This window comes from Erithacus rubecula, assembly GCF_903797595.1.
Source record: "Erithacus rubecula genome assembly, chromosome: 1".
NCBI classification, from domain to species: Eukaryota; Metazoa; Chordata; class Aves; order Passeriformes; family Muscicapidae; genus Erithacus; species Erithacus rubecula.
In genome coordinates, this window is record NC_136658.1 from 46,070,270 (window position 1) to 46,093,644 (window position 23,375).

General features: G+C 35.6%; 1 protein-coding gene across 5 annotated transcripts in view; it reads left to right on the forward strand.

The window, feature by feature from the left end:
* The window catches only part of NALCN (sodium leak channel, non-selective), a 224,209-nt gene that overhangs the window by 131,229 nt on the left and 69,605 nt on the right, over window positions 1-23,375 (forward strand). For all 5 annotated transcript variants that reach the window (XR_013776097.1, XM_079319725.1, XM_079319724.1 and 2 more), the window contains 2 exons: window positions 1,179-1,316; window positions 6,284-6,358. Coding sequence is in view for 4 of the 5 variants with exons in the window: in XM_079319725.1 (XP_079175851.1) it covers window positions 1,179-1,316; window positions 6,284-6,358 (213 nt within the window). In the remaining variant the exon portion in view is untranslated. The remainder of the gene's footprint in view (window positions 1-1,178; window positions 1,317-6,283; window positions 6,359-23,375) is intronic.

The window sequence follows — 23,375 nt, forward strand, 5'->3', positions numbered from 1 at the left end:
TCCTTTTCTCTTTGTGCCGTTGCATTAATGTGTTAATCTACTGCTGCTGGGCACACTGAGCACAGATCTAATACATCCTTGTAACTGTGTTCACATTTTGAATTCTAGGAATCCTGCTAGCTGTAAGCTGCATTGTTGTTTTCAGTTTCTAACATTTTTTTGTTTTGCGCAAAGTTCAGTAAGATACCAGCTTTGATCCTTGCTGTCTGGAAAGAGAATACTTTCAATGTCAGGCAAAAGTAAAAGAAACTTGTGCAATAGTTTGCCCTCACTGAGGCAGTTGAGACTGTCAAGATATTTCACTTTGATACTACGCTCAAACTTCTGTTTCCTAAGGCAGCGTGCATTCCTCAATGTCTGTGTAGGATGTGCATCTTGCAGTTACACATTGCTCATGTTGAGTTCAATTTTGGTTGGTGCTGTAGGCTCCAGGTGGGGTTTCAAAGGTGTCTGGGTTCTAGGCTTATCCAATTTCATGTGCTCCTATAACTATAATAAATTATATTATAATAAATTCCTATAATAAATAAATTGTTTGAAACATTCCCATTATTTCCTCTATTTTTGAAATGTATAACTGGTCTTAAAGAATTTGAAAATGTTACAGGAATAGTTCAACAAAAAATGCTGTTTACAAAATATAGAGGAAAATTCTGATTGGCTGAATCAAGTGCAGGTACAGAGACCTTGCCATGTATTGGTTAGTCTCATCTGTGGAGTGCCTCAAATGCTTCTGATATTAAGATAATGTAATTTATGGTCACATTTAATTATAATGCTTTATTATAGGTATATTTAGAAAGAGGAAACATGAAAGAAAAAGCATAATCAAAAAATCACAATACAGTATAATATTCAAAACAAAAATATCTGATGCTGAGGATGTTTATTCTATTTTGCAGCCATGAGGGAAACCAAAAGATTCTTTGTATGGGCTAATGAAGCTAGGACTGTATTACAAATTGAAGATTACAGTTCTGTCAAAGATCAAGCTATTTATTTCTCCTTTAGCTCATGACTAGCCTTTTACTTGGCTTTGAAAGTTAAACACATTCTTGAAGGTTTAAAAAAGCAAACCAAAACAGGTGCATGGCTCTGTTAAATCAATTTTAGGAATGTGTCAATAAAACCATGTGAAATATAATTTGTTAATATGTTTCCAATTCTATTTCCTGCAGGCATTCATGTCAATGTTTCAGATTCTCACCCAGGAAGGATGGGTGGATGTTATGGATCAGACCCTGAATGCTGTAGGACATATGTGGGCACCTGTAGTTGCTATTTATTTTATACTATATCATCTTTTTGCTACTCTGGTAAGTTTTCACTAGCATATGTGCTGTGCTTCATTAAATTTTGAACTACTCTGATAGCTCTTGTATTATTGAGGTGGTGGCCTTTGTTCTGGTGTGAGGTGCTATTCTTCTTAGATCCAAGTCACACTGCCAGAATAACAATATAATTGTTATCTGTCTTGTACCTTCAGAGCTCTCATGATTTCAGAGTTAAGTGATTTTATTTATCATGTAAAAGTGGTCTCCTCAGCTTTCATTGCGTTCTCTTTGCAGTAGCAACTAAAGTGAGAAGTGTGAAATCTTAAGATAGCCTTAACTAGCCATCCCTACTGTTCTACTGCCTGATACAGAATCAACGCATGGAAAATAAATTATTTAGTGTATCAAGTAGAAAATGATACAGCAGTTCCTGCATGTAAACAGAAATGTGAATTATATATATAAAAAAACCAACTTTTTTTTCAGTATGTGTTTCAAATGGGATTATTACATTCTTTCATAGAGAAAATGAGAAGGAAAGCATCTCTTTGATTATCTTGTTACTTAAGGGCTTGTTACTTTACTTGGATACCAACACAGAGAAAATACCACAATCAGGAAAATAACCTTTTATGCACCCGTAATTCACTCCTGCTGTTGCTCATTTTGTATTTTCCATTCACTGCAGGTTTTGATGCACTCAGTCTTACTTTCACTTTTTCATTCCATTTTCTTTCTTTGCTCAGATGTCTACTTACATAAGGTACTTACTGTACTAATACAATCTCCACCTGCTTCTATCTAATTCTTTTACTTCACAGTATATACCATTTCGCTTCTAAAGACTGAATAATCAGACTACAATTGTGGGTGCAATGGATCCCTTCATATGGATTAAAAACTTGACTACTTTATAAATTACAATAAAGTGCATTTCATTCTCTTAGAGGTGCTTAATCACATCTAAGTATAAGCCAAACAAATGTATGTATGAGAAGATACATAGGACATGTAATTTGCTCATAAGGGTCAGAAAATACAACTTTTCATGCTGGAGTGATCTTTTAAACTCATTGGGAATTGAGGTTATAAATCAAAAGGGATGTGAGTTTTTGGTCATATATTTGAAAGCAGTTACTGGTAAGAGAATCTTATTGATGTTTTTTTGATTCTTCATCAAAAACATTTTTTAATCAGGAATCCATTTTTACTTCTTAGATGAATATTAAGTAAATCCATAAAGTAAAATAGTGTCAAGTGACCTCTGCTAAAAATTCACATCTTAATTGAGAAATAATTTAGCTGTAAGAGCAATTTTAGTATTCTGTTTTATGTTTCCTATTTTGAAAGAGTCATCTGGGACTTCTCTATTTGTTTACTGAAAGCACTGATTTTACTAGGAGCGAAGTCACTTTTCAGTACACTATCCTCAGTGCTTTTGCAGGGAATTTGCATTTAAATACACAGTCCTTGCTTTGCTCCATAAGGGTACACTTTTCTTCTCTTTCACCTATGCAAATCCTACATGAATGAAGAAACCCTCCAAAGACAACTTTGCAGAATTATCTGAGCTTATAAAATTTTCACTTCAATTCTAAGATCTTTGTCAGGCCTTGGAAGGGAAAACTATGTAGGACAGAGTTGTCTGTAGGCAAAAGAATTTAAAAGAAAATAAATGGAACTGGTAAGGGAACATGAAAATAGTTGGACTGCTACTAAAACCAAAAAGAAGCATTCTAAGAATAAACAGCCATTAGTGAATAACAAGAGTAAAGTCAAATGAAGGAATTACTTTCACCAACCAGAAAAGGAGGGACAATGAGAATTGAGAATGATAATTGCAGACATTTGGCATAGCAAACTGCAGAGACTTGATAAGAAATTAATAGGTTTCACATAAGAAGGCAAAGAAAAACTGAAGCTCAAAAAAAGACTCACTCTCTTGAAAACAAGGACTGTTATTAGTTGAGGTGGTGGCAGGGTAAGTTAAACAAATAACAAGTTTGCATTTAAGTTTTCTTTTGTGGTCTTTGGTTCTTGTTGGATAAAAACAAAAAGAGAGTTAATGAAAGTCATGTCCTGATATATATCAGAGTATCAATCAGTAAGATTGTATGTGGTGACATATTTAATGAGTACTGTATTTCTTTGTAGCATGGAACTGAACTTCCTTAATTGATATGCTTTGAGCAGCATCTGCTGAGTATCATAGAGTGAACAGGATATCTGAAGAAGTAAACCACCATACTGTCTCAGAATTATAGCAAAATTCTTTGTTAGCAACTAGAGACCAAAGTAGTTTTCATAACTGCTTGTTGGTCAAAAGGAATGACAGAAGTCAGAGGGTCCACAAACAATCAGAAAATTCCACTTGACATGGAAATTAGTATGTTAGTCCATCACCTACTGTGTAAGCACATGGCATTGGGTTTTGGATAATGGAGTAAGGTGAAAGGGAAGAGAGACATCAAAGAGGTACAGATGAATTAAAGAAAGAAAGAGACAGAAAAAGAGAAAGCAAAAGAGATCACTAGTGCTGCTTCCAGCATTCATCCTGCTGGGGGGACACTGAGCTTGCAGCGTCAATCCAGCAGCATCAGTCTAGCTCATGGGATGTCCAGGATCCTGGGGGTGATAATCCAGCTAGGAGGTGTTGATCCATCTGAGTTGGTATGGCCAGTGGGATGTTCAGGTTACAGGAGGGTACCCTTTTTTTGGACAGGTCTCTTTCTATGCTAATTAACTATCATGCACAGTCTGTTCTTTCAGGACTTTCTGGAAATGGGTTAGAGAGATTTGGGGGTCTTTGGTGGTGTCAATCCCACCCTATAGTCCATGCCTATGCCATGCCCACATCCATGTCAAGTCATTATTGCACTTGCACTGTACTGTGTTGTGTTTTAGATGCTGGACAAGTGCTGCCCTGTCTTTGTCTCATACCTGTTCTCCATCAAAACCTTGGCATTTCAACACCTATAATTCTTGATTATTACCAACGATTTTTGTCTGTCATCAGTAAGAGTCCTTGGCTGGCTCCACAGCCATTCAGTTAAAGGAGTGTGAGACATACACGTTCACCCCTTCTTCTGGGAAATGAGATCTCAAATGGATCTCACTTTGGACCACTGTTTATAGGATCATTAGAGAGTGGGCTTTAGCCATTATAATTTTCCATCCTGGCTACAATTTGAGTCAGTAACTTTCTTTAAAGTTTCAACAACAGAAATATTATTCCTCTTGGCTATTGTGCAGGCAAGAAAAATGTTTCCCAGGCTTTTCACTTAAAATCAGATGCTCATTAGACACCTGTTAATTCCTGGGAGCAGACTATGTTTCTGATAAGCTCAAGAGAGCTGAGTCTAAGTGTAGTTGATCTAGGCTGAAGCCTAACAAGCATTTCTCAGACTAGAGTGTGGACTGACCACAGGCTAAGTTAAGTTGACTTAACTAAAGTCAACTTCTCCAGGCCTCTACATTGTGCTAAGTATTATGTATTTTACTGGAGTTCTGTCTTGCATTACTGTTCTAAATGCCATCTTTACTTCCACTGTTCGCAGTAGTTGGATCACTGAAAATTATATTATGTATTATTGTTTATGTGGCGCATACAACGTGTTGCTTTGAATAAGTGCAAGAAATTCTACATGTTGCTTAAGCCAGCTTCTTGTGAAAAGAACATATTTTTTCTGAACACTGACATTTTTTAATTTTTTTGGGCCAGAGTCCTTCCTATGTCTTCTTTACCTTTATAGTTCATGGAGGGAAAGAAAATGCTGCCTTGAAATAAGGCCCACACACTCAACTCAGATGTAGTTTGAATTCCAAACTCCTATCTGGTATACTAAGCCATTTAAATTTCATCTTCTGTATAGGTGGGAGATAAATTTCCAGTATGAAACTTGCACTTCATTTGCAAGTAGTGATGGAAGGATATGTTTGCTGTGGTTGCCACTCAGTGGTTCAAGACCACAGAAAACTTCTGGGCCTGTAACTCTTTTTAAGAAAAGAGTTAGGATATCTTCTGGTACCTCTCTGGTATATCAGAAATTGGTGCTTGCCTGTAGAAGCTCACTGTGTTTGAGGATGTTTGCATTGAACTTCAGAAACTAAAACCTTGGCAGTTGTTGGAAGCTATTGACATATGTATATGTACATATTTACTGCCTTAGAAGTTGTCTGGTAATATATGCTGGACAGTGGTATCCTCCTTTAGCTGCCACACTCCTAACTCTGTCTGCTTCTCAGCTGTATCAGTCACATTCTCAGCTTCCTTGGTCTCTGGTCAGCGTCTGTACACAAGGGAAATTGAGTAATCTGATGCACATTTTTTTTTTCTCCCTGGGATTCTTCCTCCTAGAAGCATATCTAAACAGTATTTAATGTAAAGTAAATAGAGGCACTTGGTTTTCCTCTCCTGTGACATGAGTTTCCTATACATGTGATTCCTGCATATAATGAAGCAGCTTACTTCTCTTGCAAAGTGGAGTTAGCTACTTTTCATAGAGACACTCTGAGAATAAAGGAAGTCCATAAAGTAAATAACTAAAAAGTCATGCCTTAATTGAAAACTGCCTTAGCTTTACAAGACATTTTAGGATTTTGCTTTGCATTTCCTTTATTATTATCTTTTGTTATTATCATTGCTATTATTATTATTATTATTATTATTATTATTATTATTATTGTCGTTGTTGTTGTTATTATTTCTGATTAATTTAATTTTATCTTCATGCAAAGTACATTTCAATGAGTATATTGTTAAAAATATATAATGCATTGGTCATAAAACCTAGAATTCAGCATTTTAAATTCATATTAATTGTATGGTAAGATAAAAAGCAATTTACTACTTGCAAAATGTCTAGCAGATATATAGTAGCAGGTGATATTAATTCAACAGGTGTCAAAGGCAAGAATCTCATTTACATCAACTGAGCTGTCATTTTTCCATCTTATTCAATAATACTTCTTAAGAAAAATAAGATTAACAAATCACAATTGTTTTCTAGATTCTACTGAGCTTGTTTGTTGCTGTTATTTTGGACAACTTGGAACTGGATGAAGATCTAAAGAAACTTAAACAAGTAAGAACATGTTTTTATTGTGCTTTAAAGTTGTTTCAATAAGGCATTTTACTTTACTGGTATTTTGTGTGGCAAAAAATGGGAAACATCATCATAATTAACTAAACATTTGCATGTGGAAATGAATAGCAGTATTTTTGTTAGATAGTTTGCTATCACACAACCTCAAGGAAAAATTAAGATATTGTAAAAGAGATGCAGAAATTTGGTTTAGTATTCAGTCAAATTCAGTATAGATACTCTTGTAATTTAAAAAATCAAAATCACAGCTAGGTCATCTTTTTGCTTATAAACTTATAAAGATATCCCTGCCAGGCTCTATGAGCACAGCACAGCTCCACTGCAGGAGAGGGTAATGGGAGAGGGTCCACAGTTAGGAAGCAGTCATTGTGTTAGGGGAGGGCTAAAGATGCTTGGAAGAGTTAACTTGCTTGATTGATTCTCCTCATTTGGGGACCAAAGAATCATTCTCTCATGCCTGAAACCCAAATGTCAATCACATAAAGCAAATGTATATAGAGAATTCACATTGTCCTTTCTGACCTTGTGCACAAACCACCAGAGAGGAAGGTATCTATAGCTTTTAAATAAATATATAGCTGTGCTTTAATCTGCACAAAGAGAAGAAAGTCATCAACATTCCCCTATTTCATGCATGAAATAGCTTGAACTAACATGTGGGAACTTCTTCTGTAGTATTTGGCTTATAACCATCATTTGCTGCTTTTGTTCATCTTTCATGAGCATTAGCAATTGCCATAGAATTATGTTCATTCAATTATTGAAAAATAATCACCCCAGACAATTGAGATATTTTACATTGAAGTTCTACATGACAATATTATATACTTTTATACTTTTTAATATAATTCAATGCAGAAATCAATGTTGCTTTTGTTGTTGCAGTATTAAATATCCAGGTGTATTGTAAACTTGAAATAAGTTAAAAGGATGAGTATGTTCTGTGACAATGAAACAAATACTGGATTTCATTTTATCAGTTTACATAAGTGAGAGATCTTGTGGATGATTTTGGGATGGCAGGACAGTCTTGAGTATGCAAGCTGAGTAGGCCAAATCAAAGGCATTCATTTTTCTCCTTACCAGTCTCAAGAGGTAAAATGATCTGAAATGAAAATGGCTCAGATGTATGCTGAGCAATATGATATCATACTGATAATCTTACAGGAAATTTTTCATAGTGTCTGCATGAGTTAAGAGCACAAATCAATTTTCCAAAGTGAAGAGCTTGAGAAGTGAAACGCAGTGGCTTTTGTGTGAAACATAGCATCTTTGATTCATAAACCACTTTAAAAGTCCACACCTTTGCTTATTAAACGGCAGCAGCATGGCTTTGTGCTTTAGCCACCTGCTTTGGAAGTGATGAACAAAAAACAATAATGAGAGGCCACCACTAGCAATGCTTGCCATGTTTCAGTCTGAGCTTTTATTAGCCTCGTAGGAATTCTCTCTCTGATAGCAATAGAGAACACTTAAATGAAAGACATAAATATAATTTTTTTTAAAAAAATCTCTCAACTTCATAGTTTTGAGACTGAAGCAGCATAACTACATGAGAGTGGTGCTGGGCCAGAACAAAACTGCTGCCCCAGGCACCAGACCCTCTAGCTTCTGTGCCACTGTCAGACTGTCTCCATGACCCAAGAGGGCATTTAACCAGAGCACAGCACTTTGCCATTGGACCTACCAGCTGGAGTGACTGGCTGAGGGAGCTGGGGGTGTTTAGCCTGGAAAAAAGGACTCAGGGGTCACCTTATCACTCTTTACAGCTCCCTAAAAGGTGGCTGTAGTCAGGTGGGGTTGGTCTCTTTCAACAGGCAGCAACTGACAGAACCAGAGGACACAATCTCAAGCTGCATCAAAGGAAAATTAGGTTGGATATTAGGAAAAAGTTTTTCATGGGAAGAGTGATAAAGTACTGGAATGGTGTGCCCAGGAAGGTAGTGGAGTCACCATCCCTGGATGTGTTTAAAAAAAAGACTGGATGTGGCACTTGGCTAGTTGAGGTGTTTGGGCATGGGTTGGACTCGATGATCTTGAAGGTCTCTTCCAACCTTGTCATTCTGTGAATTCTGTGTATAATGGTATATGGATCCTATATGCATTGTAATGCATATTATTCATATTATTATGCATAAAAATGTCCAAGGTGGCTCACACTGGTTCATTTATACTTATGTTCTTGAAATGTTCTCCTGAGCTGTAGTGTCTCCTCATAGAGTACTACTCAGTTCTTCTGGATGCATTCCCTTCTGGTATTTTATGCAAATGAATGTTGTACAAAGTGTTGCATATTTTAAAAATGCCTAAGGTGAAAGGAGACAAAGGGGTCAGTTCCTAGAGCTCAATGATATGAGATTACTGGAATGAATGTGCAACTGCTTCAATGTTTAGAACAGAAAAGATTTCCTGAGGGGTAAATACGATGGTATCACAGGTTCATTAGTGATGGCAACTGTGCTCTGCTGTACTGAAATATTTGTTGCCTTATCTCAGAAGATAAAGCAAAAGGAGCTTTTTTTAATTGAATGATATTTGGAATTTTCAGTTTAAAAATGGACTTTAAGAAGAAGCAGAATTGCAAGGTAATTGCCATGTTTTAATCAAGACCATTTATATATATATATATAAAAAAATCTGTATTGCTGCAGACAAAAATTTTTGACATCTATAATTAAGAAATGAATTTTGTTCCAAGAGAGGAGTCAAATAATTCACGCTGTTAATGTAAAAGTCATTGTTTGGTTGAAAATTTTGAAATTGAAATGCTCTCCATCCTTGGGGATATATGTTTTTCTCTGCATTTACAGGTTGTAAAGCTCAAGTCCCAGGGCATTTTCAGATGATGAAATACTGAATGATTTTCTAGGATGGAAGGAGAATATATTTGTGCCAGAAATCATACCTACCTAAAAATCCCTTTTTAGCTGTGTTCTTCTTAATTATGACTCAATTTACTTTATGGAACTTGATAAGAAAAAATTTATTACTCAACTTTCAGATTATTGGGAAAGGACTAATTAGTTAATATTTGCAATGTACTCTAGAATGTAAAATGGTATGTAAGCACTTGGTATTCATGTTGCTTCAGTAAGTGTATTTAAATATGAATAAATAAAAGCAAAAATGCATTAAAGGAGATTTAGGAGATTCTAAGAAAGATTATAATATAATTTATTTAACAGAAAGTAAACCTTTAGAATTAAATATGCCAGTGCAAATTTAGTTAAGGATATACATCATGATTCAGTTTTTAATTACCTCATTACATAATATTAATTCCCAAAGTCTGGCCTCAGTGAAAAGAGTAGATAAAGCTCATTTTAATAAGCCACTAGTCCATTTATTGTACAGTGTGTGATCCAGTGCATTATTTATTGCACAGTATTCAGGCTTTGTTACAGAGACAAAACTATTAATCTGCTTTCTACTTTTTTTATGGTACCCCTCCCAAGTGTGTAGAACAAACATAAAACTTGGGAAAGATTAATTTAAGTGATTAAGTAAATCACAGCAGCACAGGTACACATAAGAATAGAATCTGCTTTTCCAAGACACCATTCAGCTGGTTTAAGAACAGAACCACTCTCTGGATCCTTACAGCTCTATTTATTGGCAATGCATCTCCCAGGCTCTGCCACGTCTCATCCTCTTGTCTATGTCTGCCATCATAACTCAAGTGAGAAGGGTTTGTACTAGAGCTCATAGTCACCATCTATCTGTGCAATAAACTTTGACCCTCTCCAGTGATCCAGACTAACCCTAACACACTGCTGAGTCTCCAGGAGGGACATTGATCCTGCTCATCTTCTCATAAGGCCCTTTCCTCTGGCATTCAGTGCATCAGTTGTACAGATTATATGGAATTTAGGCACAAGAAATCTGTCGACTACAATCCTGACTTCCTCCTCATTTATGCTTGTCTTTTCCATACTCTCCCTAAACTATTGTCCCAAAGTTAAAAAGAAACTGATAGGATTTCTTCAATGTCTTATGCCTTTTGTGATAAAGTGTTGACTTTCTTTTTAGAAATTCATCACCCTTAACACGTTTTAAAGCATGATTTTCTCTTATTTTCTCTTATTATATTTTCCACATATTTACTGATTCCATTGGTACGTGTTTCTATCAATTTGCCCAGATGTGAAGTCAGACTGATTAGCTTCTCATTTCTCATGTTCTACCTGGAATCCCTCTTTTAAATTCCTCTTATAAAGTCACATTTTCCACTTTCCTTTCCTCACTCCAGTGTTTATTTAGCTGAAAAATTATCTACCACTGCTGTATGTCAACCTTGCTATATCTGAGAACCCTTAGAAGTCTTGAGAGTGCTATCAGGTGTTAGGGAGTAGCAAATTGACCTTGCGTCAGTTATCTTCCAGAAGCTTTTCTCCTGATGTTTTTGTAGATCAGTCTTTGGCATAGTTTAGGGCCTTCTTTGACCCTGTCTGTGGCCAACACTGTTGGCCACATCTGTTTATTTCTTGCTTTGGTTTTATTTTTCAGAACACAATTAATATTCTGTTGCTCTTTTATGCTTCCTGCTTTCCTTATGTACTTCAAAGCTTTCTTATTAGAGTTTATTGCTTTAGAAACTAGTGCCTCAAAGTCTTTCCCAATCTGCCATTATTTTTATACAAAAAAAAAGCTAAAAATTTATGTTGGGTTATTTTTTATCTATTTTTTGCTCAGCGTATGGCTTTCTTTTCTGAAACATACCCATTTACTTTTAAATCTTCTTTTTACTCCATTTGACATTGCTTGTCTTTTTGACCTTCTTGGAGTTTTTCTGTAGCTGGGAGATGTATTCTGCTAATAAAACAGGATATTTAAAGCTACTCCATACACCCCCTCTTTCCAGTTTCCATCATTTGTCTATTTCTTGAAATTTCTTTTCAAAATATTTATGATTTTAAGTAATTAATTTTTTAATTTACATTCAATGTAATAGATAGATTTGACCTCCTACTTGTAAAGTAAAATCTGAATTTAAGACCATTTTTATCACTGTTACAGAAGAGCTTTTGTATATTTATGCCATGGAATAGGTCTTGCTCAGTACTAAACCATGAAATACTTCTTCACTTAGGTGTTGTCTGGCTATGTAAGTCTGCAAGGATTCACTTATGAGTAAAAAGTTAATATCTATCTTCTGCCCTTTCCTAAATGTACATAAGGGTAAACACAGGCTGCTTGTCTTTCAGCTTTGAATACTATTTTGCATTTTGAAATTACTTTATATTCCTCATTTACACATGTGCAGACTATTTCTTCCATTGAGACACATTTTCAGTGCACATGGATCCTGTGCTGTTTTTCTATGCATTTACCTTATTCACTTCACTGATTGAAGAATTTCTGTAACATACAGCAGCAGTCTTTCACTGGTGCCAGGTACTCTCTGTGTAGATAATCTGTTGCCTTTTCTGCAGTCTGATTCTGTAGGATCCTACTGCCTGTTACTTCTACCAAGTCCCTGAGATGTGTTTTGTGTCAACATTATGGAATTTTTAATAACAGAAATTCTAATGCAATCATGAGGGGTTTAAAAGTTTTATTATTAATAAAAGCCTGTATGTGTATTATTCTCATCAAGTTTTATGTCCTCTCCTTAATTTGCTTTTACTTTTTATATGTTTTGTTTCCTATCAGAATTTTATAAACTTTTAGGGTTCCCATAGCTTTGTTCTATTCAGAGAAACTCTTGTTTCCTTTGTTGACTACTCCATTCTGGGCTTACACTACTGATTTAGTACCTGCTCCTTTTGCAGCTTTTGCAGCCAGTGAAGTTCTTTAAAAATTTTGTGAATTTTTAAACACCTGGATAGAATTCATCTCACTTCACCAATATTTAACATTGTATATGCAGTTTGAAATATTCATGTGAACTTCCTTCTCTAGTCACTGAAGAGTAGCAGGTACTTTTGGAGGGCACTTTTGAGAGACATACATTTTTTTAATAGGACAGCTACAAGAAAATTTGAAGCCAGCCATAAGATTATCCCCAAGCCACCCTCACTGTATGAACTATCTTTCCTTCATCTACAGCATAGTCTGTGGTTTACAGCAGTGGAACCTTTATGGCACTGCTTCTCAAGTGCATATCCCAGCTTTCTTGGGAAAGCAGAGGAAATGAGACTACTCTCTCTTTGATCTGTTCCTGTATCTCAAACCCTTTGGCTGGTCCTTGTCAGGACTTTTGATCTAACCTGGTGCACTCATTCTTACACCCCTGGTGTTTCATAACCTGAACTGGATTTGAGAAGCAATTTGCAAATTTCATAAGGAGGAACCCATTGGTAGCTAAAACCATGTGCATGGTCACTTTACTCTTTTATAATTCCACAAGGGAAAGAGAAGCATCTCAAGCATCACTGAGCATGAGCCATTGTCTAACTTCCTTGGCTGTGTTATCTTGTCTCTTTAATCCTAATTCATAGAATTCCACCATAATTTTTTTTTTTTTTTTTACATCTATATATAATTTCAACAATATTAAACTATTTCTTTGTTTACTTTATGATAATGATAAAAAACCCAGATTACCTCACTAACCTTGGAGGGTTTATCTTAGAGTTTGTATCAGACAAGATTGTTGCATCCCTCTTTTACTACTGAAGAATCAAAGCTGAAGTGACATCCCTAGGTTCATGCACAAATTCCCAGTATGATGAGGGATCAAAAAAAGTCTGGTTTAAGGCTTAGGCCCCTTGAGTCAATCAGGAACATACATCCACTTTTAAATTGTTGAAATCTCACTTAAGTGTAGTTTTCTGCTTCAAAGAGAAAATCCCTCAAGGGAGTTCAAATTTCTCTCATATCACACATGTGCTGTCTCTGCTCACTAGTGCACACTCACAGCATCAGTATAGATGGCATCCATTACTAAAAATATTTTCCCCTTGCCCTACAACCTGGCAACAAAAATTCTTGGAGTAGTAAACAATAATATTCAGTAGAGGCATTTTTCTTCTAATTTGATTAAATTCACACACTCACCAGTAAAGGTAATTGCCAGATCTACATGCTCCTTTCCCTCCAGTTCTGCTCCACACCATGAAATATATATAAGATTTTTCTTCTCCTAAATCCATATCAAAGCAGCAAGTGCTGCAGAGGTATATATATATACCTATATATCTATTTTTATGTATAGTATACATATATATTTTTTAAAACAAGCTGCCCTTAGAATTATATTTGAAAAGTAACAGATATTAATCATGCTAATTTTTCTCTTATATCTCACTTTTAATTCTTTGATGTTGAAAGCAGAAATTTTCACAAAGAAGCTATAAGATAATGACCCGTTCTTTGCTGGTTTTGTTTGTTGAGATTCTTGTTCTCAACGATGTTTAATAGCTGAACACTTCAATTTTATGCCAGTGGTTCAGGGCCACATTTTAAAATGCTTAGAAGTTTTGATAGAAAGAGGCAGTTTAGTGGTCTTTGCAGAGCTTTTACAGCAAAAGCATGAAAGAAGTAAGAATTTGTCTCATAAGAAGGAGAAATTGCAGTAAAATAAAGTTGATTAGGATTTGAGTGTCATCAAAAATGGCAGAGCTATGATGGAATCTCATTCTATTATGCCTGGTTTTGATAGTGGTGGTTGTGATAGTGGTGGTGGTGATGGTAATAGAGGCAATATGGAAGTCTGCACTGGAATCTCATGGCACCTAATTGTCCAGAATATAGCAAGAGAGAATAGACACCTATGAAAATAATTTTTAAAATCTAATAAATATTTATGTTTTAATCCCTCTTGTCTTAAAATCTGCTCTGTTTTTTCAGTTCTTGTTGTCCAGGAAACATAACAATCCTTTTTTATTACCACTGCACAGTTACTTTTCCTTCTTAGCTACTGAAATTAGAAAATTCCTGATTTATAAGATGACTTTTGGTGGCCTATTATCTAAAGGGAGAATATTTGATTTCTGAACATTGGTAAAGATAATTCTGGCACATATATTCTAAATATGAATTTGACACTGCTTTCCTTTTATGCAAGAATACATGAGTCGAATTTTGTTAATTTTAGTCGAGACAAAGCAAGTCAGTCTCTAAAGAGATAGTGCTGAATCCTTCTATATTTTTCTCTAAACTACATTTGAATAAAAGTTCCAAATCAAATATTTGTATTAAGTAGAATAATTTTTATTTTTGGTTGCATGACTGATCACCACAGTATCTGTTGATTTTGGAAAACTCACAGATACTTTGTTGCTTGTAGAGTTTAAATTTTCACTAACTAAAGCAGTATTTTTATGCCAAGCAATCAATACTTAGATGCCCAGAGCAAACATCAAATTTTCTTACTGTGATTCCTATAGTATTTAGATTTGTTTATCTCTAAGCTGGAGAGAAGAAGCACAACTTTTCCTTTTGATCCTAAATTCATGTGCAGTCATTTGTTGATTTTGCAGTTATTACTTTGATTCCAGTGCCTTTGCTTTTCATTGTTAACTCAGAGCAAATGGATTCACATTTTTGATCCATGTAAAACCACCCTCCCAAAAATAAAAACATTAATGCTCTGAAATGCAAATATTTTTAAGAAATAAGTAAGGTTATCTTCTGGCATACAATGAAAAAAATAAATCATGATAATACCGTAGGCTTATACAGAAAGCAGAATAACAAAGTTTCAATGTTTTTACATTTAATCAAACTCTCATGAGTTTAGAAGCAACTATCTTCAAGTTTTTGAACATTTATATTCAAGGAAAAAAAATTTCATTCATTTGATAAAGGTTAGAATTTTCTAAAGTATCACTTTGTTGGCCGTGCAAAAAGTTAGACATGCAGTCTAAGCTAGTCATCTGCACTTGCCTGTAGTCATAGTTACCCTCCAGGGAATGATTCATCCCATCCAAGTAGGGTGCTCTCTTTTTGCTGTTAAAGGGGAAGTCTAGACAGTTAATTAGGCAAAATGCCTGATTTTCAGTGGATAACATTAACCCACATAAGTATCTAAGTTTAATGAATTAGAAACCTGTATTTCATTGACATTTAATTATATGGGTGCTTTCACATTAATGAAGCCAAGAAATCATAGTGTGTAACAGCAGGCACGTTACTGAAGTGCCCAGGTTGGGATCCTAATTTATGTTAGGGACTTAGATGATAATGGCAACAAAGAAGGATAAAAGTCAACATTCAAAGCTGGTCATCTCTCTTCACTCACAGCACAAAACAAAGCCTGCATTTGTGAATTTAGGTTCATAAAATAGCACGTCCCTGGCATTGGCAATTCAGTTAGTTTTTAAAGGGTATGTGGCACAAATTTGACAGGATCTTTGTAGAGGTTCCTGACCTCCACGTGGGTTGGTTCAGAAGGCAGTACAGCCTCATCTCACTTATGGAGCAAAAGGTTTGCTGAGAGGCAAAAGCAGTGTGAAAACATTCACCATTTGCTATGGGAATATGTCAGAAATGTTGCTGTCACACATTTTAATGTATCCTGCTAAGACTTTGTAGTTATGTTTGGTCTTAAAAGATAAAGATACAAATAATTGCTTCCCCAGAGAATGAGGCGCTTACTGCTGTGCCAATGATGTATAGGATATCCATCTTATATTCTCTGCAATGATATGTTAACAAGTGTTGCTGCATCAATACCAAGATACTGGAATTCCTTTTTTTATATTTACTATGTTCCAGTTTTATTCTTGCCACTGCGCTTATCCCCTTTCTCCACTCATCACCACCATTATGGTTCCCATTTTTACAGCTACTGCTCTTTCCTTTTTTACATCCAGAAACAGTTATTGCTGTCTTTTCTTGACGTTAGACCATAGGCATCTCTTAGTGACAATGATCACTTCTCCATGATAATTGTCAAAGGAGTTTACTCATCCATTCACTGTTGAAAATTTGCAAAACAACAATATTTTTATTGTGAGAGCTTCCATAAATCCATGGATGCAGCACTGGTTTCCTTGAATCTTTCATTTTAAGGGTATCTCTTCTTTTACAAGTTGGCTCTTGGTCAGGGAATCTTCATTCCTCTCTTTTTTGAACTGAAACATCCTTCTAATACTCTTTTATAATTGTTTCTGTGTTCCAGGCATATACTTATTGCTGAAATTCATGATGTGAGGGGAAGCTTTCACACAAACTAGGTTTCCAACATGAAAGTCACACTGCAAAAGACATGAAAAATATTTTAATAATGTTTTCCAGAATGAAATACAGAAGTCAGATCTGCATCCTAATTTTCCATTAGCTATTTTATCTCTCACACACATAGCATCTTGCTGCTTTCAGTGCTTGGGAGGGTTGCAGATTTTACCTCATTTTTAGGTTTCAAATTTCTTTATTGTTGTTATTCTGTTGACATCAGATACCAGGAAGAAAAGGCCAAGATTTTGCTACTGACCTCTTCAGTATACATTCATAATGATTGCTGAAGCAGTCAATCTATATGTTTATGCGTTTTCATTTTTATTTGCTTTTTTCACTATTTCTGGATACTAAAATGTGAAATTTGGTTTCTATACACTCTTGTCCTTCAGATATATCCTAACATCTTCATGTAAAGCAGTTCTAACAACTGAAACAGCTCACTTCTCTAGTGAAAATACATGCTGTTTTTATAGTTTCTGCTAGATGTTCCTGCTGCTGCCTTTTTATAATACTGTCTTTAGAACAAATAAGGGAGCAACCTGAGCTAAGTGCACTGCTTATTTTTTTTAAACTTTTAGCTGTGAGCTTCTAAGAATAAATATTTCTGAATTAATCCATTAGATTTTGTCAAGAAGACTTCATAATTAAGCCTTGCAGAGGTGAGTGCTAATATAAATGTGTATTCAGGAGAACTGATTATAGAAAGAAAAGTTAAAATCTGACTGTTAGCCAAACTGAAGTTCATGTTCTCCAGTACCATGAGCAAGGCCAAGTTCTACTTAACCTTGGTTTTGGCAGGAGAAGAAAGCTTGTCTGGTATGAAGGCTAATTGTATTGATAATTCTGGCATCATGGGATGCTAGAAGCAGTACAAAAACAAAAGCTTTTTCTTAATGTGTATTTAGGAGTTGAGAAATATAATCAAGGTGCTTTCAATAACTCTAGAAACTTAAACTGTTAATACTGTCTGTTATTTTTAATCTTTAAATTGGAATCTGCAGATCCAACAGATCTGCATCAAGCTTCTCTAAAAATCCTTCCTAATGACAGAATAAAATAATTTCCTAGTTCAGTCCTAGATCAAACTTTCCCAGCTCATTTGCTGAAGCTGCAGTTTATATAGGATTTCAGGAGTTGTAAGAGATTTTCTCCATGAAAGCCATAATGTGATCTACATTTATATTTGACACCACTCATCTTTTTGTTTCAAATGTGTTTGCCTTGAAAAACTGACTTGTAGTCTGTAATGCATTTAAGTATTAGTGAAAATAAGTAGAAAAAAGTATTTTTGGAAAGTTGTTGAAAGTTTCAATTTGTAAGAGATGGTAATAATTTCAACAGATACCTTTTTATCTTTCAGATGTGACTGAGTATGCTTATTTTTATGCATATGTGTGGGAATTTCCCTGGCTCTCCCTAGTTCACAGTAATGTAACAGTTTGGACTAAGCATGAGCAGGGGCAGTAGAAAGTCACAGGATCATTCACAATGAGATTAGAGAATCATTAGGGTTGGAAGATTATCTGGTCCAACCCCTTTGCCAGGGTGAAAAATAGTAAAGAGTCTTAATACTTGTTTTCTAAAGCATACAAAAAAACCTCTAAATCAGATACATTTTGGTTTTACAGTCAGTGCCTTGGGGTAGTTAAAAAGCTTGCAATGTGCTACATTCCATTCTGCACTAAAAATAACATGAATTCAGGGAGGATGAGGTACCCTCTAGGCAGTAGTACAAGCAATTATTTTCAGGGCAAAAAAGCACTGATCAAAATGTCAGGGCAAGCTCTTCTTTCTGCAGTTGTTTCCATGTTCTTTGAAAACAGTCTAAGAAATTTTAGACATCCTGAGTGTACTTTCAGATTCTTGTTTTTCAATTCTGTGCATCTGATTATCATATCCTAAATGTATATTTTGGATCTGTTTACCGTGAAAAATTAGTATAGATTTTTGCTTTCTAATGCAGGCAGCCTGTGGTTTTGTAACTATACAGACATACACATATGTGCCAACTATTTCAGAATCATTAAAGTTTTTCTCCATTTCAGGTCCAGCAAATATCTTGGGTACATATGCACATGGTAATGCAGGTGTGCACACAGGCATCCACACACAACAAATTTGTCAAATAGACAATTTTTCAAAGTGACCAATTTTTACTGTTTGCTGAACAACAACAGCTCCCTTTAAAAATCATGCCAATTTTATGAAAGTGCTGAATATATTCCCAAATCTTGAAAATTTATGTGTATCCTTTATATTCTTCTTTAAAACAAAATCCTTAAATCCTTAACATCTCCAATAGTGCCTCTAATGAGCTTCCTTCTGTTTAGCACTTCCCCCCACCCCCCATGTAGCATATCTTAATTCCACAGTATCTTTTTACCCTTTTTCAATAATTAAATTATATGGAGTAACTACATATATTATTTGTAATGGCTCCAGATTGTCCTATTAATACTTTTATTTTGGTAACCCAGGTGTGCTTTGTTTAAGTGTAAATCCTTTCAGACCTCCACCCTAAAATTACTTCTCCTTGTGGTGTTGCTTGGTATTCAGCATGATGGTCACTGACATCAGAGTAAAGCCTCTTGCATCATAGTAACCCAGAGCATCACGCTTCTCTAACAGCTCTGATTGTATCTCTAAATCACAGACCATTCTGAGCTGGAAGGGACTCACAAGGATCCTGGACTCCAACTCTTTCAGCAAATAGCCCATACTGGGATTGAATCTGCAACCTTCGCAGTATTGGCACTATGGTCTATGACTATCAGTGTCACCTGAAAGTAGAACCAAGGTGCCAATTGCTTGGCAGTTCCTTGTGACCACTGATTGGTGGGATTCCACCATATACATTTCTGGTAAAAAAAAAGAACCGTGCCAAATACCAATACAAAAATTTATTATGAAGCTTACTGAGGAGGAATCTCTAGGTTTGGGATAGACCAACAGGCCTGCTGGACAAAAGCAAAGGCTTGCTAGATCAATGTCTAGTTCATAACAGTGACCAGAAAAAAATGTTTAGGGACTAACACAAGAAATGGGAAATCACAAAGTGGTATTTCTTTCTGTGGTGATATTTCATACTTGAGTGATAGTCACTTTCCAGGGACACAGCAACTTCAGTGTCCAACATGATGCATCTTTGTCTAGTAGTTCTTGATGGATTTTTTTCTTGCCTGTCTGTTAAATCTATTTTCAAATCTGTGTATATTCTAGCATTTACTGCCTGCAGTAGCAAAGATAAATTTTAAAATGCACCTTGTGAAAAGATACTTCTTTTTCAACTAATGAGCCTTCCACTTGATTTTTTCATTTGATGCCCTCTAGCCTATGATGTTGTCATTCCAGTCAAATGCTTCTTCAATGCTCTGTCTTTCCTTTCCCTCTTTTATTGTTGTTTTTTCAAAGTAAATAACTCAGCATGTGAAATCACTAGGACATGATTTCTGTAACATTTTTTCTTGAAAGTGTTCTTATTTTGTTTTTAACAAGAATTCAATAATAATAAGTGTACTAGGAAGTCCTGTCTCTGTGCATGCAGCTAGCTTGTTGATGCTTTACTGGTCCTGTTTTTCATGGATTTGTTTTCCCTTTGTCTTCACTTGCTCTCCTCAGATCTTTTTACTGCTGAGGCAGCTTATATTTGAAAGCAAGGTGTTTATAGGGGAAGTCCAGGCCATCCAGATAAAGTCCTTATTCACTCAGAAGACAGTTCTGATGTTACTCATGTTAATAGCAATGAGTCTCACTATCCTGGTAATGCAAATATCATTTTGAAGGACCTATTAACAACTCCTTTATTCAGTGAGGAGCAAAATTGTACTCACACTTTATGATCCAGTTTTACTCTTCAGTGTGAAGGAACTTTTTTTCCCCTCTGCTCCCTCTCCCCCAGTTCTTATTAAATAAAACCAGAGCACATAGTTCAATTCACTACTGCTTTTAATCGATACCACAAACAATGACAGGTCAAAAGCTAAAAAATTGGCTTTTCAATGGCTCCAAAAGCTGTGTTGAGTGATACTCAGAAGTGATATTTTGTCTGTCAGTAGAGGAGGTAAAGGCAGGATTTGGGATGCTGAACACGTTTGGTCAGAGTACATTGCTGGAGCCCTGTGCCTTTCACCCAGCACCTCCAAGCATTCAGAAGATCCAGGCAGACACCAAGGACAACTTCTGCAGTTGCATCACTTCCAAATTTTGTGTGCTGAGGCTTCTGCATTAAAGTGGGATTTTCAGCATAGGGATTTTTCATGAACATATTGTGTGAACAAGGTGTTATAATTGGTATATCTAATTTAAACACATTTGGCATAAAATTTTATATATGTGAATTTGTGTGTGAAAATCAAGGAGCTTTTTTGAGCTTAGAGTTACTTGCCTCCAGAGTATTTTTATTCTGAGAACAGTGCTTGAGGTAATTCTAAATGGGAAATAACTATAAAATAGAATAAAAATGAACAATTACCTTTTCATTATATCTGATTCCATGTGAATGGATTTTTAACAAGTGGCAGGGAAGATAAGTGTCAAGCACATTTCATTAATCAATGGAAAGTACAGTAATGGTTCCACACTGAAATTTATATGCTACATAAAATTCTTCTTTTCATCATAGAGGGAATATAGAATTTTCACAAAATTCAAGTTGGTCCCCTGTTCCTAGGACATATGCAGAACATTTAAATAGGCACTATTTCAAAAGTAGCAAGCATTACTGAGACTGTGTCAATTTCTAGAAGACAAGGCAGCCTTTCAAGGCTGGAAAATAAGGTCATCTGGAAAACTACTCATGCTGGACTATTTCTTTTTAAATAACTAAGAAAGTTTTGAAAGTCCCTTGATGGCTGTAACTTCAAGACACCATTGTTATTTGAATTTTTTTCTACTCTAACCTCATCCATCACCTTTTTTAAAAACAGCATCAATGGATCACAAATTCTGGGTGATATATTTTATTTGTAATGGTGAAATGAACACCTAAATATTAATTCAGAAGTTGCCAATTCCTGATATATGCAATCTGTCAAAAAGCCTCAAAAACTTAAATAGGGTTTCTCCTGGAGGGAAATTTTATGACATAAAATGGTATAAAATAGAGACCTTTGAATATTTTAGCCAAGGATCATATTCAAAGCACACATTTTTCAAGGAGAAGGGATGGGAGTTGTATTTGCTATGAGTGTGGGAATAGCAGTAACAAAAATGTAAATGTAAGCTTCTGCTACTTCATGTATATCACCAGGGAATAAAATGTTTACCTAGGTTTTGTATCACCAGGAACTCATATAATCTTTAGATTTTGTTTTATTTAGTTGATAGCAAAGGAAAATGCTTGTCAGGGCACATAGGTGATTCTAGATGCTTCTTCCTCTGAATTAAAGGACAGTCCTGCAGCAGTTTGGAATGAAGGCTTATGTGCATTGCTCGTTATTTTTATAACAATTGGATTCTTGAAAATCCAGGCTGACTTTGCCTTTGTGCCCTACTGTGCCACAGAGATCTGCATTGCCTCTTCTGAACTGTGTTTTAGACCCAAAGGAGCCTGTGAATCTATGCACTTGTGTACACATTGTAATTAACTTCTGCATTCTTGAAAAAAAGTAGAGGCCTGGCCTTTGCATGAGGTTTAATTTCTGCTTCATTAAACAGATCTAGCAGCTTAGAAGAACTGACTAATTACATTTTTACTGCAAATTTTTGGAACCTGAGTCTAAGACAGTCACTTCCACTTAGAATTCAGAGGATTTCTCCTTTTATAGTTTCTCAAGAATGGACTGGGCACTCTTTTAAAAATGTGACAGAAGAGGAGGAAGCCTGCAGGGTTTTCCTGCATAATATCAAATGAGTGGGAGCACTGTTTCAGAATGGAGAATTCTTACACATCTTTCTCTTTAAAGAAAAAGTCTATAACTGCAAGGACACAAAGAAAACAATCTCCATCTCTTGTGAAAGGGAATAACAGCACTCAGGAATCTAGCCCTGGCTAAAATTTCATCAGCCAACCTGTGTGGGAGAAAGGGCAGCCAGGAACATCAAATTATTTTTGTTTTCATCCAGCCCAACCAAGAAGGTTTCAGAAGTAGTTTGGAACACCCTTTGTGACCTCCCAATTGCCACTTGTATAGGTTTGTCTCTGTATGTCCTTTAGTAAAATAAATCTTCTATTTGAATTTCTGTACTGTAAAAAAATTCTAGAAAAATACTGAGTAAACTGTAATGAATCTAAAACTCAGGCTACTTACGTCTAATCAAATGTTCTGCCTCAGGTTCAAAATGAACAAATCAAACATCCACAAAAAGGCAAGGAGCAGCTAATTTGTGCAAAGACAAAGTCTCTCCTGTCTCAAGAAATGTCCTGGATTATGGCCTCAGCTGCACCTGTGAATTTTTTTCAAGTTCAATTATATTTTCTAAGTAAAGATATTTGATTGTAAAAATCACTCTAATCTCAAGTGTAATTTGTATTAGTTATCTTCTCAGAGAATCTAATAGGGCCCAGTAATGATTTGGAGAAAAATAGAAGTCAATAAGAGATGATGTATGCCTATGCATAGCAGTAAAACTGAAGAGCATCTGTTGTCCTGCAGTTCATAGCTATCAGCAAATCACAGAATCATAGAAAAGTCTATGCTGGAAGGGGCTTCTGAAGAACACCTGGTCCAGCTGTATTGAAAGCAGGCCATTAGATGAGGTTATCCTGAGTCCTATCAGGTCAGCTCCAGGACATCTCCAGTGATAAAATTTCCTTGGCTTGTCCCAGCAACTTATTCCAGTGGTTGTCTTCATAATGAAGAATTGCTTTGTTCTATCTAGAGAGACTCTTTATCATTAAGCAAATGGCTTATTCTTTGCTTCTTGTCTTGTG